The sequence below is a fragment of the Silurus meridionalis genome, chromosome 17 (assembly GCF_014805685.1).
Source record: "Silurus meridionalis isolate SWU-2019-XX chromosome 17, ASM1480568v1, whole genome shotgun sequence".
Lineage (NCBI taxonomy): Eukaryota > Metazoa > Chordata > Actinopteri > Siluriformes > Siluridae > Silurus > Silurus meridionalis.
Genome location: NC_060900.1, coordinates 7,575,458 through 7,598,209, shown reverse-complemented (window position 1 = coordinate 7,598,209; position 22,752 = coordinate 7,575,458). Strand labels below are relative to the sequence as shown.

Genomic DNA, 22,752 nt, shown 5'->3' with positions numbered 1-22,752 from the left:
ACGGTTCCCTGTTTGCTGGGTGATGCTTGCCTCCTAACCTTTTGACATTTTTATATATGTTATTTATTGCTGTTGTAGACTTTGTATGTGAAACTAGTTGTTTAATAATTTAGGAAAGAACTGTATAATTAAGTAAATGTTTGTGTTTCTGAGAGATTTAACTCTCTCATTTTTTTTTTTTTATTTTGTTCTGCAGTCAAGCACACTGGGTGTTCAGAGCCAGCCAGCATCAGCTGCATCCATGCAGGTGCCTGCTCATCTGCTTCAAGCCTCACAAAGTTATATGCCAGCTGTACCCAACGCTGTACCTTTGCAGCCTAGCTACGTGCCAGCAAGCCAGCCTGTGCAGCCGCAGGCGTACTCTTCACTGCCCTCCACAGCACAAAAGCAAGCAACAATCATCCAACCAGTACAGCCAACACCTGCTTACAGTTCCTCTGGTGTACCCCAGATGGTGAGCGTACAGAGCTGCCCTCTTACAAGACCAATAGCCCAGGCAAATGCCAGTGTACCACAGGGCTACGCTGCCGGTATGCAGCAGCTTGCAAGTACACACATTCAACCATCTTTGCAGCAAATTGAAGCTGGCCAGACATTGGTATCATTGCAGCAAGCCAAACATTTACTGCCTGATCAACAGTCTGTCAGTTCAACTGTTCAACAGTTGACAAATGTCCAGAATCTCCCGGCTTCACAGTGCACTGTGCAGCCCGTTTCTGCTTACATTGCAGTACAGCATCCCTTCAGTGTACAGAGCTTTCAGGAAACACCAGCGCTGCAGATAAGCATGCAGGCATCACACAGGATCCATCATGGCCCATCTGGAGCTGCACCAATAAGCCAAGAAGACACTCTTCTGACTGAACAAGCCACAACACAAAAAGATCTCAATGCAGCCGGCATGATCGCTGCTGGGAAAGCAGATTTCAAAGAATCTGCTAGTCTTACTGTACCCTTACAAACAAGTCACAGAATTGACGTTACAGCCCAAGTGGTAAGTCATTTTTCCAAGAGTTTATGTAGCTTCTCATTTGCAGTATTACCACATTAGGGATGTGAATTTGCATCTCAGTGCATAGCCAACAACACGATACATTAAAGATGCATATGAAGCAGCTACCAAAGCGATATGATTTACCCTTATTACGATGCAGCGCAATCCAATTTCTATTTGATTCAACACAATGAGATTCAATGGAAAAAATACGATGCTCTGCAATTTAATATGGTACAGACGGTTTACTTTAATTTCTTTGGTTTAGACAGGCAGCAAATTAACAATTTACGGTACTTAATTGCCTTTTGACTTCTGACGCATGGCCCTTTCACATGAAATAAAACCAGACGTTCTGTCTCCAGGAAGATGCTGCTCTACCTCTGCCATGTTGATCTATAATTCATGTGAATCGCAGGACACGCCTCCGTCTTTGTAGTGTTGTGATACGTCATTCACATAGCAGCGGTGGCGCTGAGAGAACGTGCTTGAGACTGTCTAGGGAAGAGAAATCAATCTACATACACAATATTGGTCACAAATTATTGGTCATTTCTAAATAATCAAGGTCTAGCACATTGTCTAATATATAAATACAAATAAACCAAATGTGTTAAAGACTATGCAACTTGTATCCGATGCACACTTTTGACCATCTCTAGAGCGCATCGTTTACATTACATACATGTTGTTCTATGTCTGTTTAATTTTGGAACAAACCATTCCACATTTAGTTCCTGTTTGCTGTTATAATAACCGCCACTGTTCTGGAAAGATGTTCCACTAGATATTGGAGTGTGCTTGTGGATATTTGCGCTCATGCAGCAAATTATGTGAGATTATTGTGCAATACCTCAAGAGGAAGTTGATGAAAGTTGAAAGCAGATTTGGAAATGTAAAATGTCTGAGGTCGTCTGAAATAGATTTTCTTCCATAGATTCCTTCTTGTATGATGTGTTAAGGGTATTTCAGGTACACAATTATGTAACCGGAAGGGCTAGACTTTAAGGGCAGAGGCATCATCATCAGCGCTACTAGTTTTTATCAAAATAAAGCTCGTCACCTTATAGAGAAACACCCTCTCCATCGCTCAGTTTATCCCATAATGGAAAGTGTATTTATAGCTTGAATTCTGGCTGTCAGAGAAACGAGACTATAGACTGCTTCTGAAAGCTATTGTATGTAGTTCGAAAAAAAAATGCCAGTGCTGCAATATGCTTCAATAGATTTTTGTTTTTCTCCTATATAAATTTTATTATTATTATTTTAATGCCCCCATCCTTGTCAATCAATTTGGACTATAACATTACCTACACAGGCTCCATTGTCTCAGCAGTCATTAGTTCAAGGTTCGGCTGCTCAGCAAGTTCAAATACATCAGACATCTTTTGTCTCAGAAGCCGACTCACCTCACATAGGTAAAATTTAAGCACATAACATTTATTATAATACTTTTAACTCAATAGTCAATCAGTTATGCAACTACTCTAGGAAGTACTAGAATTTCTTGGTTTTTTTTTTTAATTGGTAGGACAGTTTTTGACCTCCTGTTGCAGTTGCCCTCGCTGAGCCTTGCTCATTGTTCCATGGTCCCTCTTCCTGGACCTGATTCCTTTTCCTCATTCTTTCCTTTTTCTGCGCAGTCATCCCTCACTCCGCTCTATCTCTCCACTGGCCAACCTGTGCCTGCCCCTCCCTCGGTTTCACCGGGGCCCAATTTACAGATGGATGGCACTGTGCCAACACCCCACCCACTCCTACCCGCTGCATGCTCTGCACCAACACACTGTTCCCAACAAGCCTGTGCACCTCCTGTGTTTGCAAGTATAATACCCACAATACAGTACTCCCAGCAGGGCTACAGTATGGCTCAGCAACAAAGTGCAAGCTCCATGGCTACGCCTTCTTTGCATCCCCTCACACAGAGCAGCTCTTCAATTTATCCTTCCCAGCTTACTTCACCAAACACTGCCTGCCTATCTGCAGGAGCTCCTCCCATCTTTCAGGCTACTCAGGTAGTGTGTGTTTCATATGGATTTTCAAAGCAATCTGCCAGAATAGCTGCATTGTGTGCTAATTTGACCTAAAACTGTTTATCTTGGCACTCAAATGTGCTCAATTTACAATTCCGACCCACAGAGCTAGCAAATACTAGCCTAATCAATAAATCAAAGGCAACATCTGCATCCTGACACCTCTATACAGTCTACTTGATATTTACTATATATGTATATTTATTATAGCTTGTATAATACTGTATATTTGTACAGCAATAATCTTGAAACTAGGCTTTTTGTGATGAGGCATATATATGTACTGGAATTCTTTTCCCCAAACTTTAGAAATTAATATTTACAATAAGTAAATTTAATGTATAAATTGGCTTTTTTATTTTATTTTTTTAAGGGTGCTCCTGGCAGAAATACCCAGTCCCAGATTGTGCTTCCGGCCCTGGTGAGCAAATCCCAGAGCCCAGTTCCAGTCCATGCCGCCATGCCCATTGCTGTTCCGGTTCATTCTTCTCAGACAGCCGTCACCGTGGCTCCACATGCTATCGCCATCCCTGGCCATCATCTACACACTGGCTCTGCTGCCTTGCTGACGCCTTCTGTGCCACAAGGGATTGTACCAGATCCTTTGAGCATCGAGGAAGCTCTGGATGCGAACCAGGAAACTCAGGCCTCTGCAGTGACCAGTGAAATGACTCAGCAAGCACAGCCCAGCAGCAGCATCACGACGCATCACGTTCAGCAGTGCAGCAGCAGCGCAAGTGGAACGAGCCAGCCAGCCACTGAAGTGTTTGCTGAGGTTCGAAAGAGTAGAAGCAAAAGTTTGCTTCAAAGTCAATAATATTAGTCTGTGATCTTTTAATTCTGCTTGCTTGTCTTCCATGTGTTTGGGTAAATATTGCTGGTCTGCTGCCTCTCTGTTTGCTTTATTTGTTTTGTTAATCATTCTCATTTCTGTATTTCTCTCTTCTCTCTCTCTCTCTCTCTCTCTCTCTCTCTCTCTCTCTCTCTCTCTATTTGCATGTAGGAGTGTGCTATAGATAAGCAGACTGTGGCTGCATATGACAGGTACAAATCCCCTAGCAATATGTGTAGCTAAAGATTAATTGATTATTATTTTCTTGCATTAATATTCCCCGTCCTTGAAGTTTTCAGATCTCATGCAAAAGTGCCATTGAGAAATTGCATCGAAATGAACTTATTCTGAAAGTAGCTGAGTTTACCTTGATTTTAACCCTCTTTTTTTCCTTATTTTTTGTAATAGTTAGACAGTAGGGTTTTTAAATAAGTCCACAAAAGTATTGATTTATTTTGAGGGCTGTCTTAAAACCTTTTATTACTCTGGGTTCAATCCACAGACTTCAATGACTTACAAAATGCATTTTTTCTTAAAACAAGTATTGAAATCTAGTCTTTTTTCTGCCACAGTGTGACCTCTGATGCCACGTCAGGAAAAGAGATGAGCGACGGGAACGAGGGAACGCACGGCGGAAGGAGCGAGTCGAGGGTCCGCAAGCATCATCGCAAATCCTCCCGTACGCGTTCCCGCCAGGAGAGAAGCGGCAAACCAAAACTGAACATGCTCAACGTGAGTCTGCCCTAAAAATCCAATCAAAGTACTGCTCTGTTGCAGCTGCATGATCATATCAGGGTTGTACTCTGTTAGGACCTGGCTCACTCTGTGGCAACAATATTTTAGCGACTCTTATCTGCATGCAAACGAGTGCTTCTGCCATGTGGTGGTTTTTTTTTTCTTCTTCTCTTTCCGTGGCTTACCTCCTTCTGACGCATTTACCAGATATTAACACACACAATATTTGCAAGTGTGGAAATCTTTTAGTTATAATAGTACGTTATAACTACGAACTCATTAAATACATGCGCTGTTAAATAAATATCAGAACTGGGATCTCAGGCAACCCAGCATATGTCACAGGATTGGAATGTTTTTACTCTTGTGTTCCCACCTACATAGTAAAAAATGTGACTTATGTTGGGTTGCCTGAGATCCCAGTCCTGATATTTGTCTTTAGGCAAATGGGCATATTATGGCATATCGTAATTCACAGCAAAGTTTATTGAAATCCAATAAAGTTGTAGGTAAATTAAAAAAATTGTTGCCGTTTAGACATTTAGAGTTGCATCATTTTTTTTTTTTAATTAATAAACTTGTACACATAGACTCACGTATTAAACGAGTAATGTATTGGGAAGCCTGACTTTTCTAGCCATGTGTGGTTTTTCCTTGAACTGTTACCACAATGCTGGAAAAACACAAGTGTGTAGAATATTGTTGGATGTGGTAAATGTAATTTTCACTTCACTCAAACTAGGAGACCCAAACCTGTTCCAGCATTACAATGCCCTTGTGCACAAAGCCAGCTTCAGTGCCAGCTCCATGAACATGTGATTTACATGGGTTGGAGTGGCAGATCTTAAGTGGCCTGCTATAGAGCTTTATAGAGTTTTTCCCAATAGCATTGCACAGTATTTGGATACATGAACATATTTTGATTAGTTTTAGTTAATTTGGAAAAGCCAGGAACACAAATATTTAATCTGTAAACAAATGAGGCAAAGTGCTAAGATACAGTAGATTAGGAGTCTCATTTTTACTAGTAAGAAACTAATAAAAATAAATCTAATAATAAATCAATAATACCAAGAATGCTTTAGGATATGCTATTTAATGCCATGGCATTAACATCATTATATTCGAATAGATTCAACAACAATCCAATTCATAAAATGCACTCGTTTGGGGTCACAGGCTCTGAAATTGTTGTTTATGAACCCGAGCGTGAACGTTGTGAAGCAGAATCTCCTCCTAGCTTAATGATGGATGGAGAATGTGATGTCTGGGAACATTTACCATATGTTTAACTCCAGCCTCTGCAGCTTTATACTATAGCGCAGCGATGTTACTTCAGTTTGATTGGTTTTTAAAGGCTTTTATTGCATTTGAATGGCATTCGTAATGCATGTCAATGGGAATTCCAACAGAAATCTGAAATTCATCCCAAAATACAAACCATAATCACTAATCGCTGTATTAAGTAGTTGAAATAATTTGTACACTCTTTAGTAATGAATTAGTAATGAGCTTATAAATATTAAAGCTTGAACCAGTCATGGTTGCCATTGCCTGGAGAGAAAAAAAAGGCTGAATTTCTTTGGTGTGCTGCAGGTGTGTAACACGGGTGACAAGATGGTGGAATGCCAGCTGGAGACTCACAATCACAAGATGGTCACTTTTAAGTTTGACCTTGATGGAGATGCTCCTGAGGAGATTGCCACGTACATGGTAAGGGTATTGCTGCCAGTAATAATTTTGATGTTTGCATTATGCATTCTGAAAGTCAACAGTAAATATATTTTCATACAAAACTATCATTGTAGTTAGCTGAAGCATATTTTCACACAGGTTTTTTTTTTTTTTTTTTTTTTTTAATTTATTATTTTTTTTATTTAATTTTTTTACTGTTGTCATTTTGCTGCATGCTTGTCTTAAGTCTTCTCTTCTTGCTCTGATAAAGCTGTCCCTGTGTCATCTCTGCTTTGCATTTGTGTCTGATTCCTTTATCCACACAGTCTTACCACACTGTCTTATCAGAGATGTATTTAAATATTAATTTGCTCTCAGTTCTCTTTTTAGACCCAGCGCTTCTATAATTCAAAACTTTCGGCTATATACCAGGATGATGGTATAACGTTATGTACTGATCTTTACACGACGACCTTGGTCTTGAAGTACTTTTGTCCTGCATGTTTCGGTGGTTTTTCCAATAGTAACACTTTTAATTGTATATTATTTGTATAATATTTACATTAAAAGTATGTTGCTTTTTTTATGTCCATTGAGGGTTATGTCTATTGCAGTATCACTTTTGCCCATTGGGGGAGCCAAAACACATTAGCCAAAAAGCCCAAAATGCATTTTGTGATTTTATTTTATGAGGACTGGGGGGTATGGAGCCGGATAATCCGCTGTGGCGACTCCTAATGGAAAAAGCCGAAAGATGATGATTTTATGCCTATGGTTATCCTAAGAGTCCATGCATTATAATATTATAATATTGTTTGATTTTTTTGTTTTCTCATGGTCACAAAATAGTTTTTTCATGATCTCAACCTGTTTTCTCACAATGTAATTGCATCGTGCACCTTGTGAATGACAGCCTCCATCTCAAATACACAGAATATGTACATCAGAAAATGAAGTACTGATCATGAGGAAACAATACGTTCTAATATAATATTTTATATTTTTAGGCTTTCTCGACATCATTATCAATACTTGATTTTTCTCTTGATCTCGACGTAACAAACATTGTTTTCTCGTGATCAGTATTTAATTGCTATATTCGGCTAAATCATCGCAGCATCATGGATGATCGCATTCGCTTTTGCTTTGATCAGGGACTCACTCCAACTGAAAAAGCTCTGTGTGTGTCAGTGATTGACAACTTGCACATGAGTGTGACATCTGAGAAGGAGGCTGTCATTCACGAGGTGTGAGATTTTCTCGCGATGCAATTTCTTCCGTTGAGATCATGTAAAGTTGTGATAACGGAAAAGATTTTAATATGGTGAGAAAATTATCATGATCACGATAAAACAAAAAAGAACAAATATAATGCATGGACACTTAGGACTGTATATTCCTGTGTTTCCTGAGTAAATTATACATCTGTTCAATTAAATTTTTTGTATTGCGATGTTATCAGTTGACACAGCTATAGGTACAGGTACTTTTTAAAGCTTTATAGATATTACATTAATTTGGCAGATCTGTCTCTCCATATTGCAACATATCGTTTCTCAAAAAAATAGACTATATGGACAAAGGTTTGTTGACATCTGACCATAAGATTTGTATGTGCATCGAAATACAGCCCTACAATTGTGTGTCTCTAACTTTGTGCTTACAATTTGGGGGTCTCCCAATTCTTTTGTCCATTTAGTGCATTTGCATTTACAACTTCTGTTCTGTTCCAAGGTTTCATTATCAAACCTTCGTCTCATGTTCAAGAACGGAGAAAAGTATAGGCAAACAATACGACTTTGTATTTGTTTTAAATCTATATCTTTTATATGTTTGTTCATTAGGTTGAGAACGACTTCATCTTGCTGCTTGAGAAAGAGATGTTCATTGAGCAGCTAAAGGACATAGTGGAGAAGGCTGAGGACATCCTGAGTGAAGATGCTGAGGGAGAGAAGGGTTCAGGACATCAGTCACAGCCCCATCAGAACCTCAAAGGGGGTTCTGCTTTTGAGGTAAGCTCGGAACCACGAACAAATTCTGATTGTTTAGTAAATGGAAAGGCATTTGAATTCCAGTTTGCGTCATTAAATTTATTAAATTTAAAACCAATTTGGCACACATTCGGTACACATGTGCACCGAACTGGAAGCCCTGTACCAAAAAAGTACGAATTCGATACAAATACGTGTACATTAGCATACATTAAAACAGTGTAATTAAAATATTTGTGCAGGGTTATCAGGAGACAGTCAGGAAATGCGAACTGATCAGTTTCCTTACACACTGCACTGTTAAATATTCTCCAAATGCCCAGTGTGTCATCTGTCTTAGAGTGAGGTTCATCACTTAATGCCTGACAGCAAGCATCACTACTTCCTTCACCCATTAAAGATTAAAGAGCCTCTGTTGATGTATGGTTATAAAACCTTCTCCTGGGTGCATTCTTTCCTATGGTAAGGAAGGGAATGCTGACAGGCAAACTGTTCAGAGAGAAATAAAATGCTAATGTCTTCCCCATGTATAAGAAGAAGCTTTAAAGCTCCTTGTGGATATGCTAAAATACTAAAGGAATGCCATGATTTAAGTAACGGAATAATAACTGGATAATAATCAAGAATAGAGTATTGGGCTGCCATCCTGTTATCAACCCTCGTGTTTTATTTCTTACAGCAATTGCCGAAACGTATATTACAGATTTGTTCCTTCAAAAAAAGATGTTTATAGTTATATAATTATAGTTATATATGTTCCTGCTATCATCTTATAGCGGATTTAAACGTTTGTTTACACACAACCCTTAAAATAAAGTGTATTTGATTTCAGTTCTAATTTGTTTGTATAGCACTTTTAACAATGGACATTGTCCTTAAGCAACTTTATAGAATCTAATAGATTTAATATAAAATTTTGCATCATAAATTAGTCCCCATAAGTGTATTTCTAATGAGGAAGCCAGTAGCAGCAGCTTTTTACTAACAGAGACTTGAGTGTAAAACTGTTCATGCCATTGTAGAAAACTGTTTATTTTAATTACAAATGCATCTTCATGGTTTTTGAGTTTTGGCTTCCACAGTAGCCATAAGGATCTCATACCCAGCAAAAGAGAGTGGTTTCCAATTGAAGAGAATTCCAACCAAAAGTATTTTCATTTCCATGTAATTGGCAAGCCACCATTTTTCCATTTTGAAATGTTTGTGATCCCTATGAAAAGTTAATAATATGGAGTGCATTAACATATGCCTGTGATTTGAAATTACACTAAATACAAATTAAAGACTGTCCTACTGAGCTTTAATACAAAACCATTTGCTTTCCAATAATATAAAAAAAAGTTTCTTAAATGAAAATTGTGATATTAAAAAAATGACACTAATCCCTCGATTTACCTCGTTTTGAATCTCGGTTTATCATGGAATTGCATTTGTCACATAACTAATTTGTTTTAGTGATTTTCCCGGTGTCTCACGGATAGCAGGATAGACCGGGAAAATCAGCGAAACAAATTCGTTATGTGGGAAATGTTTTAATGGGGTTTTAAGTTGAAATAATGAAATTAATTAATAAAAATATAATTATTAATTATAAAATGAAGTAAAATTTCAATACAGTACTTTTTTTTAATACAGTAAAATTTAGTACAGTACAAAATAGCATTTTTGGGGTGGCGTCTGTTTATCGCGTTTTTTTTTTTTTATTATTTTGCGGTTTTAGAAAGAGGGGTGAAAATGTATTTGAAGTGTTTTGATTTGTTCATAATTTTGAACTGAACTATTAATAATTTTTTTCATGTCTGACTCATAGTTAACATAGGGTAATATGATAATAATTTGAGCACTAAAAAGATTACTTTTCTCAGCTCATCAAAGTAATTGGTTTATGATTTTGGTTGTTCCAGGGAGCAAAGCCTCAACAAACACAGTCAAATCAACTAGTATACCAGCAAAATGGTAAGACTGTTATAAGTATTCAAGTACGGTATTGATCATGTATGTATTTGATCTACACTATATCGAAAAACGTTTGTGGACACCCGATCATAAGATTTATATGTGCTTTTTGAACTTCCCATTCCGTATTTTCCCATTTACTGTTATAGTTTTTAATCGGGTTGAGGTCAGAGCTCTATAGCGCTCAAGATCTTCCATTGCAAACCATTCAAACAATACCTTCATATAGCTGGCTTTGTGCACAGGGACATTTGTCATACTGGAACAGGTTCTTGTAGTTGAAGAGATGGATATGTAATGCTACCACATCCAGAGACCTCCAATACAATTGTGCACCTTTAATTGTGTGAACTGTGGGAAAAGTTTGGGGAAGAACCCTATATAACTAGAGAAATGAGGTGTCACAAACTTTTGTCCTTATAGTGCAAATAGATTTTGGAAGAACCTTGTTTTTTTCTCCACACACTGTAAACTGTCAAACACTGTAGCTAGTGGACACTGCACACACATTATAGTATGGTCTGGTGTTTTACTCTAAAGTATGCATATACACTTCACAGGATGATAATGGAAAGCTTGGAAAGAGACAGTAATATAATGTGTCATGTCACATGAAAAAGGTTCTCTTTTTTTTTACATTGATTTTGAATGAAGTGAAGCTGTTTATCTAGTAATGTGTGTGTTGTGTTTTAGTACTTCACACAGGCAAACGCTGGTTCATCATCTGCCCTGTGGCTGAGACCACAAATAATGGAGAAGAAAATGTCACAGCCAAAGGTATATATCTGTATTTGTTTGCTAGTACTGAGAGTATAATCCGGCCTTGTACGTTCAAAAAGCAAAAATAAGGAAATAAAACTGTAGATGTATAAACAAAAAAAGAAATTCCATCATTATATAATTCTTGTACAAATCAAACCATTTGGTGAGCCTTTGTGCTGATTTTTAGCATAGAAGAGAATATGTCTGGGAAAAATAGAAGTGTTTCATAAGAACAACAGAATTGATTGCCAGCTTCCCATCTAGCAGGAGCAAAATACAAAATATGTGCACAGCATAACAAACCTCTCAGCTTTTTTTTTGTTTTTTGTTTTATTTTATCCATAGCCTACTATACTATTACTATCTACCCTAGTAATTGTATCAATTACTACTAATACAAGTGACTAAAAAAATTGAGGTGAACCCATTGTTGTTTTTTCTTTTCTGTACCATAATCATTTTTAAAAATATAGAAGGTTGAGTAGATCAATTCTATATAAAAACAAAAGATTTCCTGAACTGCCATGTGTTTTTTTTTTTTTTTTTTTTTTTCTTCTTCTTCAGCTTCAGGCAAGGTTATGTTTGGATTATGTGGGGGATTTTTGCATTAATGTGTGTTCAAAGATTTTAGGGTCAGATCATTACAACTGCTGTATATGCAATACTATTGCATAATATATTTCACATTTTTTGTTAATCCAATAAGATCTCCAACTCTGCCCTATAGTAGCTTTAATTTAATGTGTGTGCTACAGGCTGAGTAGCTCATGTCCTGCAGAATGTTGTACTGTATTTTGTAATGTTCATCTTGAATATGTGCACACAAGCAAACTCATGCTAGGCTTCTTAAGTGAGTAATAATCTTTATTTTTCCCTTCTCTCTGACTTTTAGACCAAGTGAGCACACCTGCAGCTCAAATTCAAGATACTAGCACAGATGAAGCCAGACCACTCCCAAACAACCCACCCCTGCCTGACACAGCCCTCAATGCCCCTGAACACATGCAAACAGTGGACGATTCTCAAAACACTAAACAATCACGGATGTCCATGGTTACCGACATCCCATGCTGTCCTATCCTCCCTCCCACATCCCAGGCTGAAAATGTTATAAAACCTGTACTTCCTCCCCAGCCAGCCAGCCATGACCCCAGTCCTGTCTCGGATACATCTCTGACCCAGGTTCAACCAGTGGTGCTTCAGCAGCCGATTTCCACACCTGTTCCACCTGCTACACAGTCACAGCCGCAGAGCCCCGCACATCTACCACAACAAAGTCTTACTACTACCACATCAGGGCCTACCACTTCTCACACTCAGCCAGGGGGTGGCCCAGCTGAGTCTGATGGAGAAGGGCCTCCTAGACTAGAGTTCACCGATAGGACAATAAAGACACTTGATGAGAAGCTCAGGAACCTTCTGTACCAGGAGCATAATCCCTCCCAATCCACGAGCTCCACCTCAGATCCTCCTGGCTCACCTCCGGTATCAGACAGTCAAAGCAGTGATGGACCACTCAGAAGAGGGGATATACTGGTAAAAATAGATGTCTGACGATTAGTTATCAGGAACGTCATAGTAGTACAACTTTTTTTATTTTAACATATATTAGTATTTTTTTTGTTTATTTACAATTTGCCTGCAAAATGTAATTTTAAAAAATGAAAGCGATTCAGCATTGCACTTGACCTATTTGGGGAACTTATTTGAACAATTCATTTTCAAGACATTTTGCTAATATACTTTCTCTATACTGCCTCTACAATAAGCAGTGGACATATCTAAGATTCATGTTTCCATAAGATAATTTGCAAGGATTTTATTGCTTCATGGGATTAAAATCATTTTTAGTGGATAAAATTGCAGAAAACAACCTTCATTTAGAAATGAAAATCAAGTGGCTGTTCTTTTCTGTGGTGAGGAGCCAGTAAAGACCGTTTATTAGGTTGATCTCCAACAGTTCTTGGGTTTAATTCGAGCTTTCATTCCATCTTTCAGCCTCAGATTCCAGAGCGGAGTGATAGTCTTGGGGCCTTGAGTGACTCAGCTGTTGCCCGTAAGTGGAATGTTGTGTGTATGTTTTTGTATTGGTCTATAGACAAAGGTCTTTGAGTTTATTTCAAACAAGGACACATTTACTGCATGCTAAAGGAAATAATTAGACTGAACATGTGTTGGAAAATAACTGGATTGAAAGGCAAACATTTGTTTGTATTAATTAGCTTTAAATGGGCAGACAACAACTGACATCGAAGGCAACTTTGGACATTCTACCTCGAAAAGCCGTTTCCAGGTAGGAGCACTCCTAAAGTTTCGAATTATTTGCTTTGTCTATTTAATGAGAGTTTGCATTTACTGGTGGGAATATCTCTAGATTGTTCCAACGGCACCGGATATTGTCCAGAGTTTGGAGCGTGGCAGAAAGAGCCGAAATTCCTGCAGTTTTGAAGCATCTGGCCACACAGAAGATGAGGCTGCTATGACCACAAATGTTTCCGCTGCAGATAAGAACGGAAGCCAGACCATGCAAATGTGCCATAGTAATCGTTATTCGGCTCCCCCAAATCTTTTTCAGGTACAAATTAAAAATCTTTTTTATACATGAACCTTGCTCTTTACTGTAAAAAACTGTATAAATGTAGTAAATGATTTTATATTTGCTATATGACAGGTGTCTGTAATCTTATATTTATATAAGATTACTCATATATATTTAAATGACTGGTGTATGCACAATGGACAAAAGTTCATCTATTTATAAGATTTGTCAGAGCTATTTTGATCAGCCACAAGGATTTTTAGTAAAGTCAGATACTGATGTAGGTTGAGGAGTCCTGGGCTGGCGTTCAGAGTTCTGTAGCAGGCCAATTTTATAGCAGATCTTCCACTCCAACTTGTAAAGCATATCTTAATAGAGCTGGCTTTGTGCACAGGGACATTGTCTTGCTGGAACAGTTTTGTTCAAGTGAAAGAAAAATGTTATGCTACCGCATCCATCCTATACAATTGTGTGTCTCCTATTGTGTGGTAACAGTTACAAGAAAACCATGTATTCCTTAAAAAGTCTCAATACTTTTGTCCAAATTGTGTACTAATATTCTACATATGACCGGGGTATATGATATTTATCTACATAGAACCAAATATACAGAATAAGCCTTTTTTTATTTTGTTATACACGTTTGATGTTCAGGTTTTACTTAATTATTTTCCTTGGCAGGATCTGCTCGATTCCAATATGGAGACCCTGACCTCAGTGCCTCATGCTCAGACCACCTTGTCAATGGATGCAGCCACACAGCATGGCTTCCACCTCTCCACAGATTCGGGTGAAGAGGACAGCCAATCGATTCCTCCCCATAAACCCGCACAAGCCTTTTCCAGCCATTCGGAGCACGGTGGAAGTGATCTCGTAAAGCGGGCTGTAGCTTTCTTTCGTCGCTCCGGCCGCAGCAGCAGCGTGCAGAGCTCGGATTCGCCCAGCCGCCCACCAGTTCTTAATGGCCATGCGCCATGTGTTTCAAGCCATGCCCATTCTGCGTACGTCAGCAGTGATAACGACTCGGAGTTTGAAGATGCGGACATGAAAAAGGAGCTGCAGAAGCTCAGAGAAAAGTAAATAAAGCTATTTCAGCTTCTTTTCTAATACAGATCTTTTTTTTTTCTAAACACAGAGCCAGATACAGATACAGGTATCGTTATAAATGTTTAAACTTTCTTTCGGCTTCTCCCATTAGGGGTCGCCACAGCGGATCATCCGCATGTTTGATTTGGCACGTTTTTACGCTGGATGCCCTTCCAAACGCAACCCTCCCTATTTATCCAGGCTTGGGCCCGGCACTGAGAGTGGCTGGGGTTGGTTCCCTGAACGGGGTTCGAACCCGGACCGCATGTTTACAGGATAAAAAAATTTTGTATGGTGGCTAGAACAACATTAGGTAACCAAGTAGCAAAATTGGGTATAGAGTCTATATAAAGTATGTAGTGTGTAGGACTGTTTTCTAGTTTCAGTCCTGAAGGAATTTCACACAATCCTTACTTCTTTGACAGAATATCCTACTTTCATTAAAAGTTTGGCTCATCCGAACGTTTTACTTGTACCAGCAGTAACTTATTTGGTTCTTGTGCAAGTGGGTGCATGGTTAAATGCAGTTTGTGAATGGAGTGCGAAGCTAGAGGAAGTGAGTGGTAAGAATCATAAACCTGGTATTTTGTATTCAGCTCTCTCCCCCGAGGCTCTCATCTCTGCCCATTTTTATCAGAATACTTTACTGATCCCACATGGAAATTGTTGGGTTGCATTTGCTCAGAGTAAAATTTATGTAAATATTAAAGTCAATTAAAATATAAAGAAATATACAATAGAATATACATATGTATTATCTCTTTTGCTGCTCATTGACACGTAGAACACTTGTTGATCAAAACTCACAAGCACAAGTCTATGATCCTTGCTGCTCACGCATTCATTTAAGCTGCAAAGTTCCTGAACAGTGCTCTGTACAATGACAAGTAAACTGTACACTTGATGATTGATTCATGTCTCCTGTTCTTTTCCAGGCATATGAAGGAAATCTCCGAGCTGCAAGCCCATCAGAGAGGTGAGATTGAGCAGCTATATTCACGGCTCGGCCGGCCCGTGCCACCTAGCGTGGGATTTTTGCACGCAGTACCCCCTAGTGGCCGCCGGCGCAAAACCTCGAAACACAAGCTGAAAGCGGGCAAGCTTCTCAATCCGACAGTGCAACAACTCAAATCCAACCGTGCTAGCAGCCCAGGTAAGAGCATGCTTGTTTAGACTGTGTTTTTTTTCTTTTTTCTTTTCAATATAATACAAATTAAATGTTGCTTTTCTCTCTTTCTCTTTCTAGCAGAGACCTGTTCTAGCATGTCGGGATCTCCAGCTAAAAGCTCAGTGCTGGGTAACAGTTCTGTGGCTTCCAGCATGGCCATACTGCAGAGTCCAGTGTCTGAACCTCTGCAACCAGTCCAAACGCAGCAGCCATGCTCGCTCAAAGTCTCACTGTCCTCCGACAACATCTATGATTCCGCCCCACATGCTCTTCCAGGGCAAGGTAACACACACACAAACGCATACACACAAACACATACTCTGCCCACATATAGATCCTTGCTGTGTCCGTGTATAATCTACATTTGTGTCTCTCATTCTCACACACATGTTCATATACAAGTCTTTGTCAAAGTGCTTAAGACATGAATTTGCATGATCTCTTACTACACAGCATTCTTAAGGACTCCCTTCATCTGTGTGTCACACACATCTCAAACACACTTGCACATTCGCACAGCCCTGTAGGAAGGCTGCAACCTGTTCAATTAGGATGTTTATTGCATCTGTATAACATGACCACATTGCTTGTCGCAAAAGAAGTTTTCATAACCTGCGGACAAGTGCTTTATCTTTAAAATGCAGTCTTGTGTTAGTTAAGAACAAGGCGGCACTGCTGGACAGCTTAACACATTCAGTGTTCGGTCATAAGAAACCCTTACAAACACATAGAATTGTGTAAACGTTTTAGGCAGGTGTGAAGGAACGCCGTAAGGCAAGAATGCTTTAAATGTGTATATATATTGTAATTGTTTAGCAATTTCAAATCAGAAAGCTTTTGTCATTTCAACCACATATAGCTGACACAGTACACAGTGAAATGAGAGTTTTTCTAGAACCCAGGTGCTACATATACAACATGGAGCGACTTAACACAGCACTGAGCTGAGGGCTAAATGAAAGTTGCCTCAGCAACATATAGTGCATCGTGTTCAATTTAGTGCAAACAGACAATACAAAACGGGGCAGGACAGTTACACATAATAGCATTATCCAGTATACATTCTGTACTTGTTATACAGTACAATGTATTGTAAACAACATATACACAAATTTTTGTGCAAAACAGCATGTAAACTGTTATAATATGGCTGCTGCTATAGACATGGGTGCGTATAAATTGTATTGAGTATTTATTTTTATATTTAACGTAATGAGCGAACAGAATTAGGGCCGTCGATTATTTTAGACATTGAGTATTCTACCGGTTATTCCAACGATTATTCGAGTACTTGGATAAGAAGTACTTTACTAAAAAAGCAATACGAAATATACAGAAGAAAATAAGACGGATCTCTTAAAATGATTTCAAGTCATTTGTTTCTTTTTTAGAAAAATTTGCATTTTTATTGCTGAAATTGCAATTTGTAAAAACCAATCCCATTTAATGCATTTACGAAAAAAATACTAAATAAAAATATAAAAATTAATTTTAAATGACTTTAAATGAAAAAGGTAAATGCACTGTACGGTGTTTTCTTTACGTTTTAGTTTGAAATCATCCCAAACTATAAAAACCTTCTGTTGTGTTTTCCGGCTTGAATCTTCTTCTCACTGTTCCTCCATTTTTCATTCTATAAATAAGACCCCAGAGCAGTCCAGAGTTTAGCGGGTGGTGCATCAGTAATAATGGTCCGTGGGGAAACACTGTGTGTAGTTAAAAGGATTAAATGGAGCATCTCAGTGCCTTTTTGTATTCGAATTACTCAAGGAATCGATCCCAGCCCTAAATAGCATAAGAAAACAAAGTCAAATCAACCTTTGGTGTCATGACCCTTTTTCAGTTCTTTTTCAGGTTAATTACAGTGGCTTTCAATTATTTTTTCCTTCATACTTGCACAAAGTCAGGGATTTAGTAGGATATTCAGTTGTATGATTTAACCAGTTGCATCAAGCAGATGCTAATGATCAAATTCATATGTATGTTGAAACACAGTCATTATCTGAAACAGAAACAGCAGTACAGGCTCTTAAAATTGGGTGAGGAACAACCAAACCCTTCTACTGGGGTGAGGATGTGGAAGTTTCATATCACAGGCCATGGCAAGACTAAGCACAGCAACAAGACAAGGTAGTTCTACTGCATCAGCCAGGTCTCTCCCAGGCAAAGATTTCAAAGCAGACTGGGGGTTTCAAGATGTGCTGGTTATACTATTTTCAAGAAACTCAACTATTTATAAAAACATAGGAACTGGTCTACAGAAAAATGGCAGTAGGTGCTCTGGTCTGATGAGTCAAAATCTGAAATATATTTCGCTGTAACAGGAGGCAAGTTGTTTGCTGTAGGGCTGGAAAGCGGTAGTATAATGAGTGTCTATAGGCAACAGTGAAGCATGGTGGAGGTTTTCTGCAAGTTTGAGGCTGCATTTCTGCAAATGGCATTGGAGAGTTGGGCGGGATTAATGGGTGTCCTCAATGCTAAGAAATACATGCAGATAATTATCCATCATGCAGTACCATCAGGGGGGTGTTAGACTGTCCCCGAATACATGAGAAAACAGAAGGATTTGAGGAAGTTGACAGAAGATGTTTATATATATATATATATATATATATATATATATATATATATATATATTCTTAAAACCAATTATTCCAGCAGCATTTTTTTTCACACCTGTCTAAAACCTTTGCACACTTACACACACACACACACACACACACACACACACACACACACACACACACACACACACACCTTTCACATGACAATTAGTCCTATTATATTTGGCTGTGCCTTACTGTCTATGCTGAGATGATACGGGTCTCTAAACCATGATGTGTTCGCTGTTACACCACTCTTCCTCTCTCTCTCTCTCTCTCTCTCTTTCCTTTCTTTTTTCTCTACCTCTTATATTCGTTCTTCACAGGCTGGACCGTTTACCACCAAACATCCGAGAGAGTCACCTATAAATCTAGTAGCAAACCACGCACTAGATTCCTCAGTGGACCCGTGTCTCTGTCCATCTGTTTGTATTTGTTTTTTTCCTACTTTACTTCACTCATCTCATCTGTTTTTTTCCAGTCAGTTTTTGTTTCTCTCTCTCTCTCTCTCTCTCTCTCTCTCTCTCTCTCTCTCTCTCTGTGTCTCTCTTTTATTCTATCTTTCTCTCTGTATCTCTCTCGGTCCATCCCAGTGTGTGACTTGTCTTAATTTTTCTTTTTATACCCACACACACAAAAAAAATAAAAAATCATTCATTCGTTTTTATTTGTCCATCCCATTTCCTTGGCCATAATGCACTTGTTGTCATTTACTCCATTCATACAAACGCTTTGCGCTGCTTCTGCGTACCAAATAACATTAACCGTGTCTTCCCCCAAACATGGGCTTTCCAAAACCTTATATCTTTTTCTGTATAAATATTTAAAGATGTGTGTCCTGCCAAAGCCTTTGTATCTTCTGTACATGTGGTTTCTTTCTTTTCACTGATTGTCCTCACATGTTTGGAAAAATAATAATAAAAGCCCCATACCGGCATAAGAGGACGATGGGCACGCTGTCTCATGTTTGGAATCGGAAGACGTGCATGCCAGAGGCACAAGCCAGGCTCACTTTGGAGACCGTCAGGGCTGTATTTCAAATTTTTACCTTTACTTCCTCATCTTTGGCTTTACACTGCATGAGTTTTGAAAGAAAAAAATATATATATATTTATATACAGCTGCGTCTGCTACTCTTGTAGAATTTTTTTTTTTTCCTCAAATGTGATTTTAGTAGAACTTGATTTCAGTTTGTTTTTCTGATTGTTTACCCTGAGGGTTAATGAACAATTATGATGACAGACCTGCAGTCTCTCAGGCATTTTTCTTTTCTATGTGTGAACTCTATGCAGATTAAATGTAGAAAAGTATGTTTACACTTTTATGCTCTCAGCATTTTAGTGGTAGTGTTCATGCTCAGTTTTATTATTTCTTAGCATTTGTAAGCAGAAATGTTTGACAAATTAACTCATTTGCTTACTGTTATGTTCCCACTAAGATTCAGATGCATTGGATCTGTTTAATGGAAAATCATTTGTTTCTTTTCTATTTTTTTTTTTCTATTTATTTGTCTTTTTCTTTTTGCCTTTAAAAAAGAACCGTTAACATTATCTAATGGACAGGTAACATACATTTTTCTTTATTATAAAAACAAATGGGTCCCGAAGTTACTGTTCCAATTCCTGGTCTTAGAGACCTAGATTTTAGTGTCATCTTCTGCTGGAAATGTGCCCTGGATGTTACTTAACATGACAAGCCAAAATCCCTAGATAAATGGCTCTAGAAGTATGGTGTATTCAGTGTCATTTGCGATGTCGCAATAGGAAATTGTACATCAAAATGCAGTTTGTCTTACTTTTTTAACATTGGAATTCGGAAGTAACACTTAAATAATGATTTTGATGATCTCAATGGAAACTAGAGGTCGACCGATAGCTAAGTTGGATCTTACATGCCAATAACAACTTTATTTTAAAACTAAACAAAAAGTACTGAATCATGAAAATGTGCTAAATGAAATGAATTTGAATATATTAATTAATCTGAAATAAAATAAAAAAAGTAAAATATAAAATAAAATGTTTAGACTGGGCACATTGCTGGGGTTAACACCATACTGCCGTCTTGAAACACAGAAGGAACTGAATTAATGAATATCGAATCATTTTACATGGGGTGCTTTTCTGTATTAGCCAAATTCTTCACTTGGATCAAATAGAGTGCATAGTGAAGCATAGAAAAGCAAATCTGGAAATCAGAAAAAGTTGTTTCTTAGTGTTCAGGGTTGTATTCTTTTTCTTTATTTTATTATTACTATTATTTTAAATAATTAATACTTGTTTTCTGTTTTCCATTTTCTGTCTTTCCATTTTACATTCCAATCCAAAAGATTTTTTTTTTCCAGCCCATTTTTCTTCACCAATAATGCACATGCTTTCCAAGCATACAGCCTTATTAAATCTCCCTGCACCTCCTTCTGTATTATATTAAGTGATTGGTTGCTGCCTGTGGCTGTCCACCAGTTTGTCCAGTGAGCAAAGGTGTGCAGCGTCTCCCTCCTTGCCCTTAACCCTGTGTTGTCTGTATTGTTCTGCCTCTTTATAGGGTCTACTCTGAAACGACTATGTCTAGGCAAAGAGCGCAGTAGTAGTAACTATCCCATTTACTCTTACTCTGTAGATTCTTCTGCCTTTTTTTTTCTTTATTTTGTTATCCCCTTTATCTTTATTTTTTTATTTTTTATTTTGTTCTTTGGCATGGCCACAAGAGTGAGCGTTGTCATAAAAATCCAACAATGAAGTGCATTGTCACTTCATTGATTTTTAACTTCTTTCTTCCGTAGTGCATGGCAGTGGTTGGTGTCACTTCCCATGAAGTGCTGCTTCTGTTATTTTTGTCTGCATGTTTGATTATAAGATGTTACTCAGCATCCTGGGGGGTAGGGGTGGAGTTGAATCTTTTGGCTGCTTGTTGTCTGGAAATGCTGGGAAAAAAAATCCAAAATCAAAATAGTGATAATAAAGTGATAACGACAACAGGCATGTGTGCACTAGCCAAAAGATGGACTGATATAAATCAATAAGCAGCCAAACCGATTACTCATGACTTGTTTTTGTCCTTTACCATTTCTGTCTTTTTTTGTTTTTTTGTTGTTTTTTTGTTTTTAAGATGTTCTCTCTCTCTTTTTACTTTCCAATAGGGTCCTCACATTGCAGTGGCACAACATCATCAAGCTCAGCATCCAATCAACAATCAGCCATGTCTCCTGTTAACATGCCGGTGCCTGATCCTCAGCCATTAACGACACTAGCTCAGGCTCAGACCAACAACAGCAATAATAAAAAGAGGACGTTCACCGACGACTTGCACAAGCTGGTTGACGACTGGGCGAAAGAGACGCTCACTGCTGGCCCTCAGCCTCGACCTTCGCTCAACCAAATCAAACTGCAGCAAAGGAATCAGGACTTGAAGGGCACGTCCACAAGTATGAGTGGAGGCACAATTTCGGTACGTCCTGCAGATTCATTTCCTTAATAAATAGTGGTCCTTTTGATGTTGCAAAATCATTGTGGTTCATTTAATGTCTTAAATGTATATTTAAAGAAACCTGCTATATGAATTGGGTAGATTTTATATTATTTATGATTCCTAATATAGACATTGCATTGATGGATTTTTTTTGTCTTTGTGCAAATTTGCTGGGATTAAGACACGAGTATAATGAGTATTAAATAGTTTTACATGGGGTGCTACAACTTGATTGGAGTCCACCTGTAGTAAATTCAGTGGATTGGACATGATTTGGAAAGGCTCAGTAAAAAGTAAATGACCATGAGAAACAAAGATTTCTTTGACCATCATGTCTAGAGTAAACCAGGCACCACTCATCACCTGGCCAATACCATCCCTATAGTGAAGCATGGTGGTGGCAGCATCATGCTCTGGGGATGTTTTTCAGCGGCAGGAACTGGGAGACTAGTCAAAATCGAGGAAAAGATGAATGCAGCCAATGTACAGAGACATCCTTAATGAACACCTGCTCTGGACCTCAGACTGGTGGCGACTGTTCATTTTCCAACAGGACAACGACTTTAAGCACATAGCCAAGATAACAAAGGAGTGGCTAATGAATGACTCTGTGAATGTCATTGAGTGGCCCAGCCAGAAAACAGACTTGAACCCGATTTAACATCTCTGGAGAGATCTGAAGATAGCTGTGCATCGACACTCCCCATCCAACCTGATGGAGCTTGAGAGGTTCTGCAAAGAAGAATGGGAGAAACTGCCCAAAAATAGGTGTGCCAAGCTTGTAGCATCAAACTCAAAAGACTTGAGACTGTAATTGGTGCCAAAGGTACTGCAACAAAGTACTGAGCAAAGGCTGTGAATACTTGTGTACTTGGTTTTTTTTTATAAATTTACTGTAAGTACACTATATG

General features: G+C 38.4%; 1 protein-coding gene across 7 annotated transcripts in view; it reads left to right on the top strand.

Annotated features, from left to right (window-relative positions):
* Positions 1-22,752, top strand: part of LOC124399837 (serine/threonine-protein kinase WNK2-like) — a 49,065-nt gene that overhangs the window by 22,822 nt on the left and 3,491 nt on the right. For 2 of the 7 annotated variants that reach the window (XM_046871082.1, XM_046871089.1), the window contains 19 exons: positions 197-994; positions 2,638-3,009; positions 3,401-3,802; positions 4,031-4,071; positions 4,432-4,591; positions 6,191-6,307; positions 8,113-8,280; positions 10,164-10,215; positions 10,909-10,992; positions 11,870-12,513; positions 12,976-13,033; positions 13,200-13,270; positions 13,352-13,552; positions 14,198-14,592; positions 15,538-15,755; positions 15,849-16,052; positions 18,700-18,798; positions 20,918-20,962; positions 21,513-21,820. In XM_046871082.1, coding sequence (XP_046727038.1) covers positions 197-994; positions 2,638-3,009; positions 3,401-3,802; positions 4,031-4,071; positions 4,432-4,591; positions 6,191-6,307; positions 8,113-8,280; positions 10,164-10,215; positions 10,909-10,992; positions 11,870-12,513; positions 12,976-13,033; positions 13,200-13,270; positions 13,352-13,552; positions 14,198-14,592; positions 15,538-15,755; positions 15,849-16,052; positions 18,700-18,798; positions 20,918-20,962; positions 21,513-21,820 — 4,437 coding nt within the window. The remainder of the gene's footprint in view (positions 1-196; positions 995-2,637; positions 3,010-3,400; positions 3,803-4,030; positions 4,072-4,431; positions 4,592-6,190; positions 6,308-8,112; positions 8,281-10,163; positions 10,216-10,908; positions 10,993-11,869; positions 12,514-12,975; positions 13,034-13,199; positions 13,271-13,351; positions 13,553-14,197; positions 14,593-15,537; positions 15,756-15,848; positions 16,053-18,699; positions 18,799-20,917; positions 20,963-21,512; positions 21,821-22,752) is intronic. The other 5 variants (XM_046871083.1, XM_046871085.1, XM_046871084.1 and 2 more) reach the window with 5 other exon arrangements.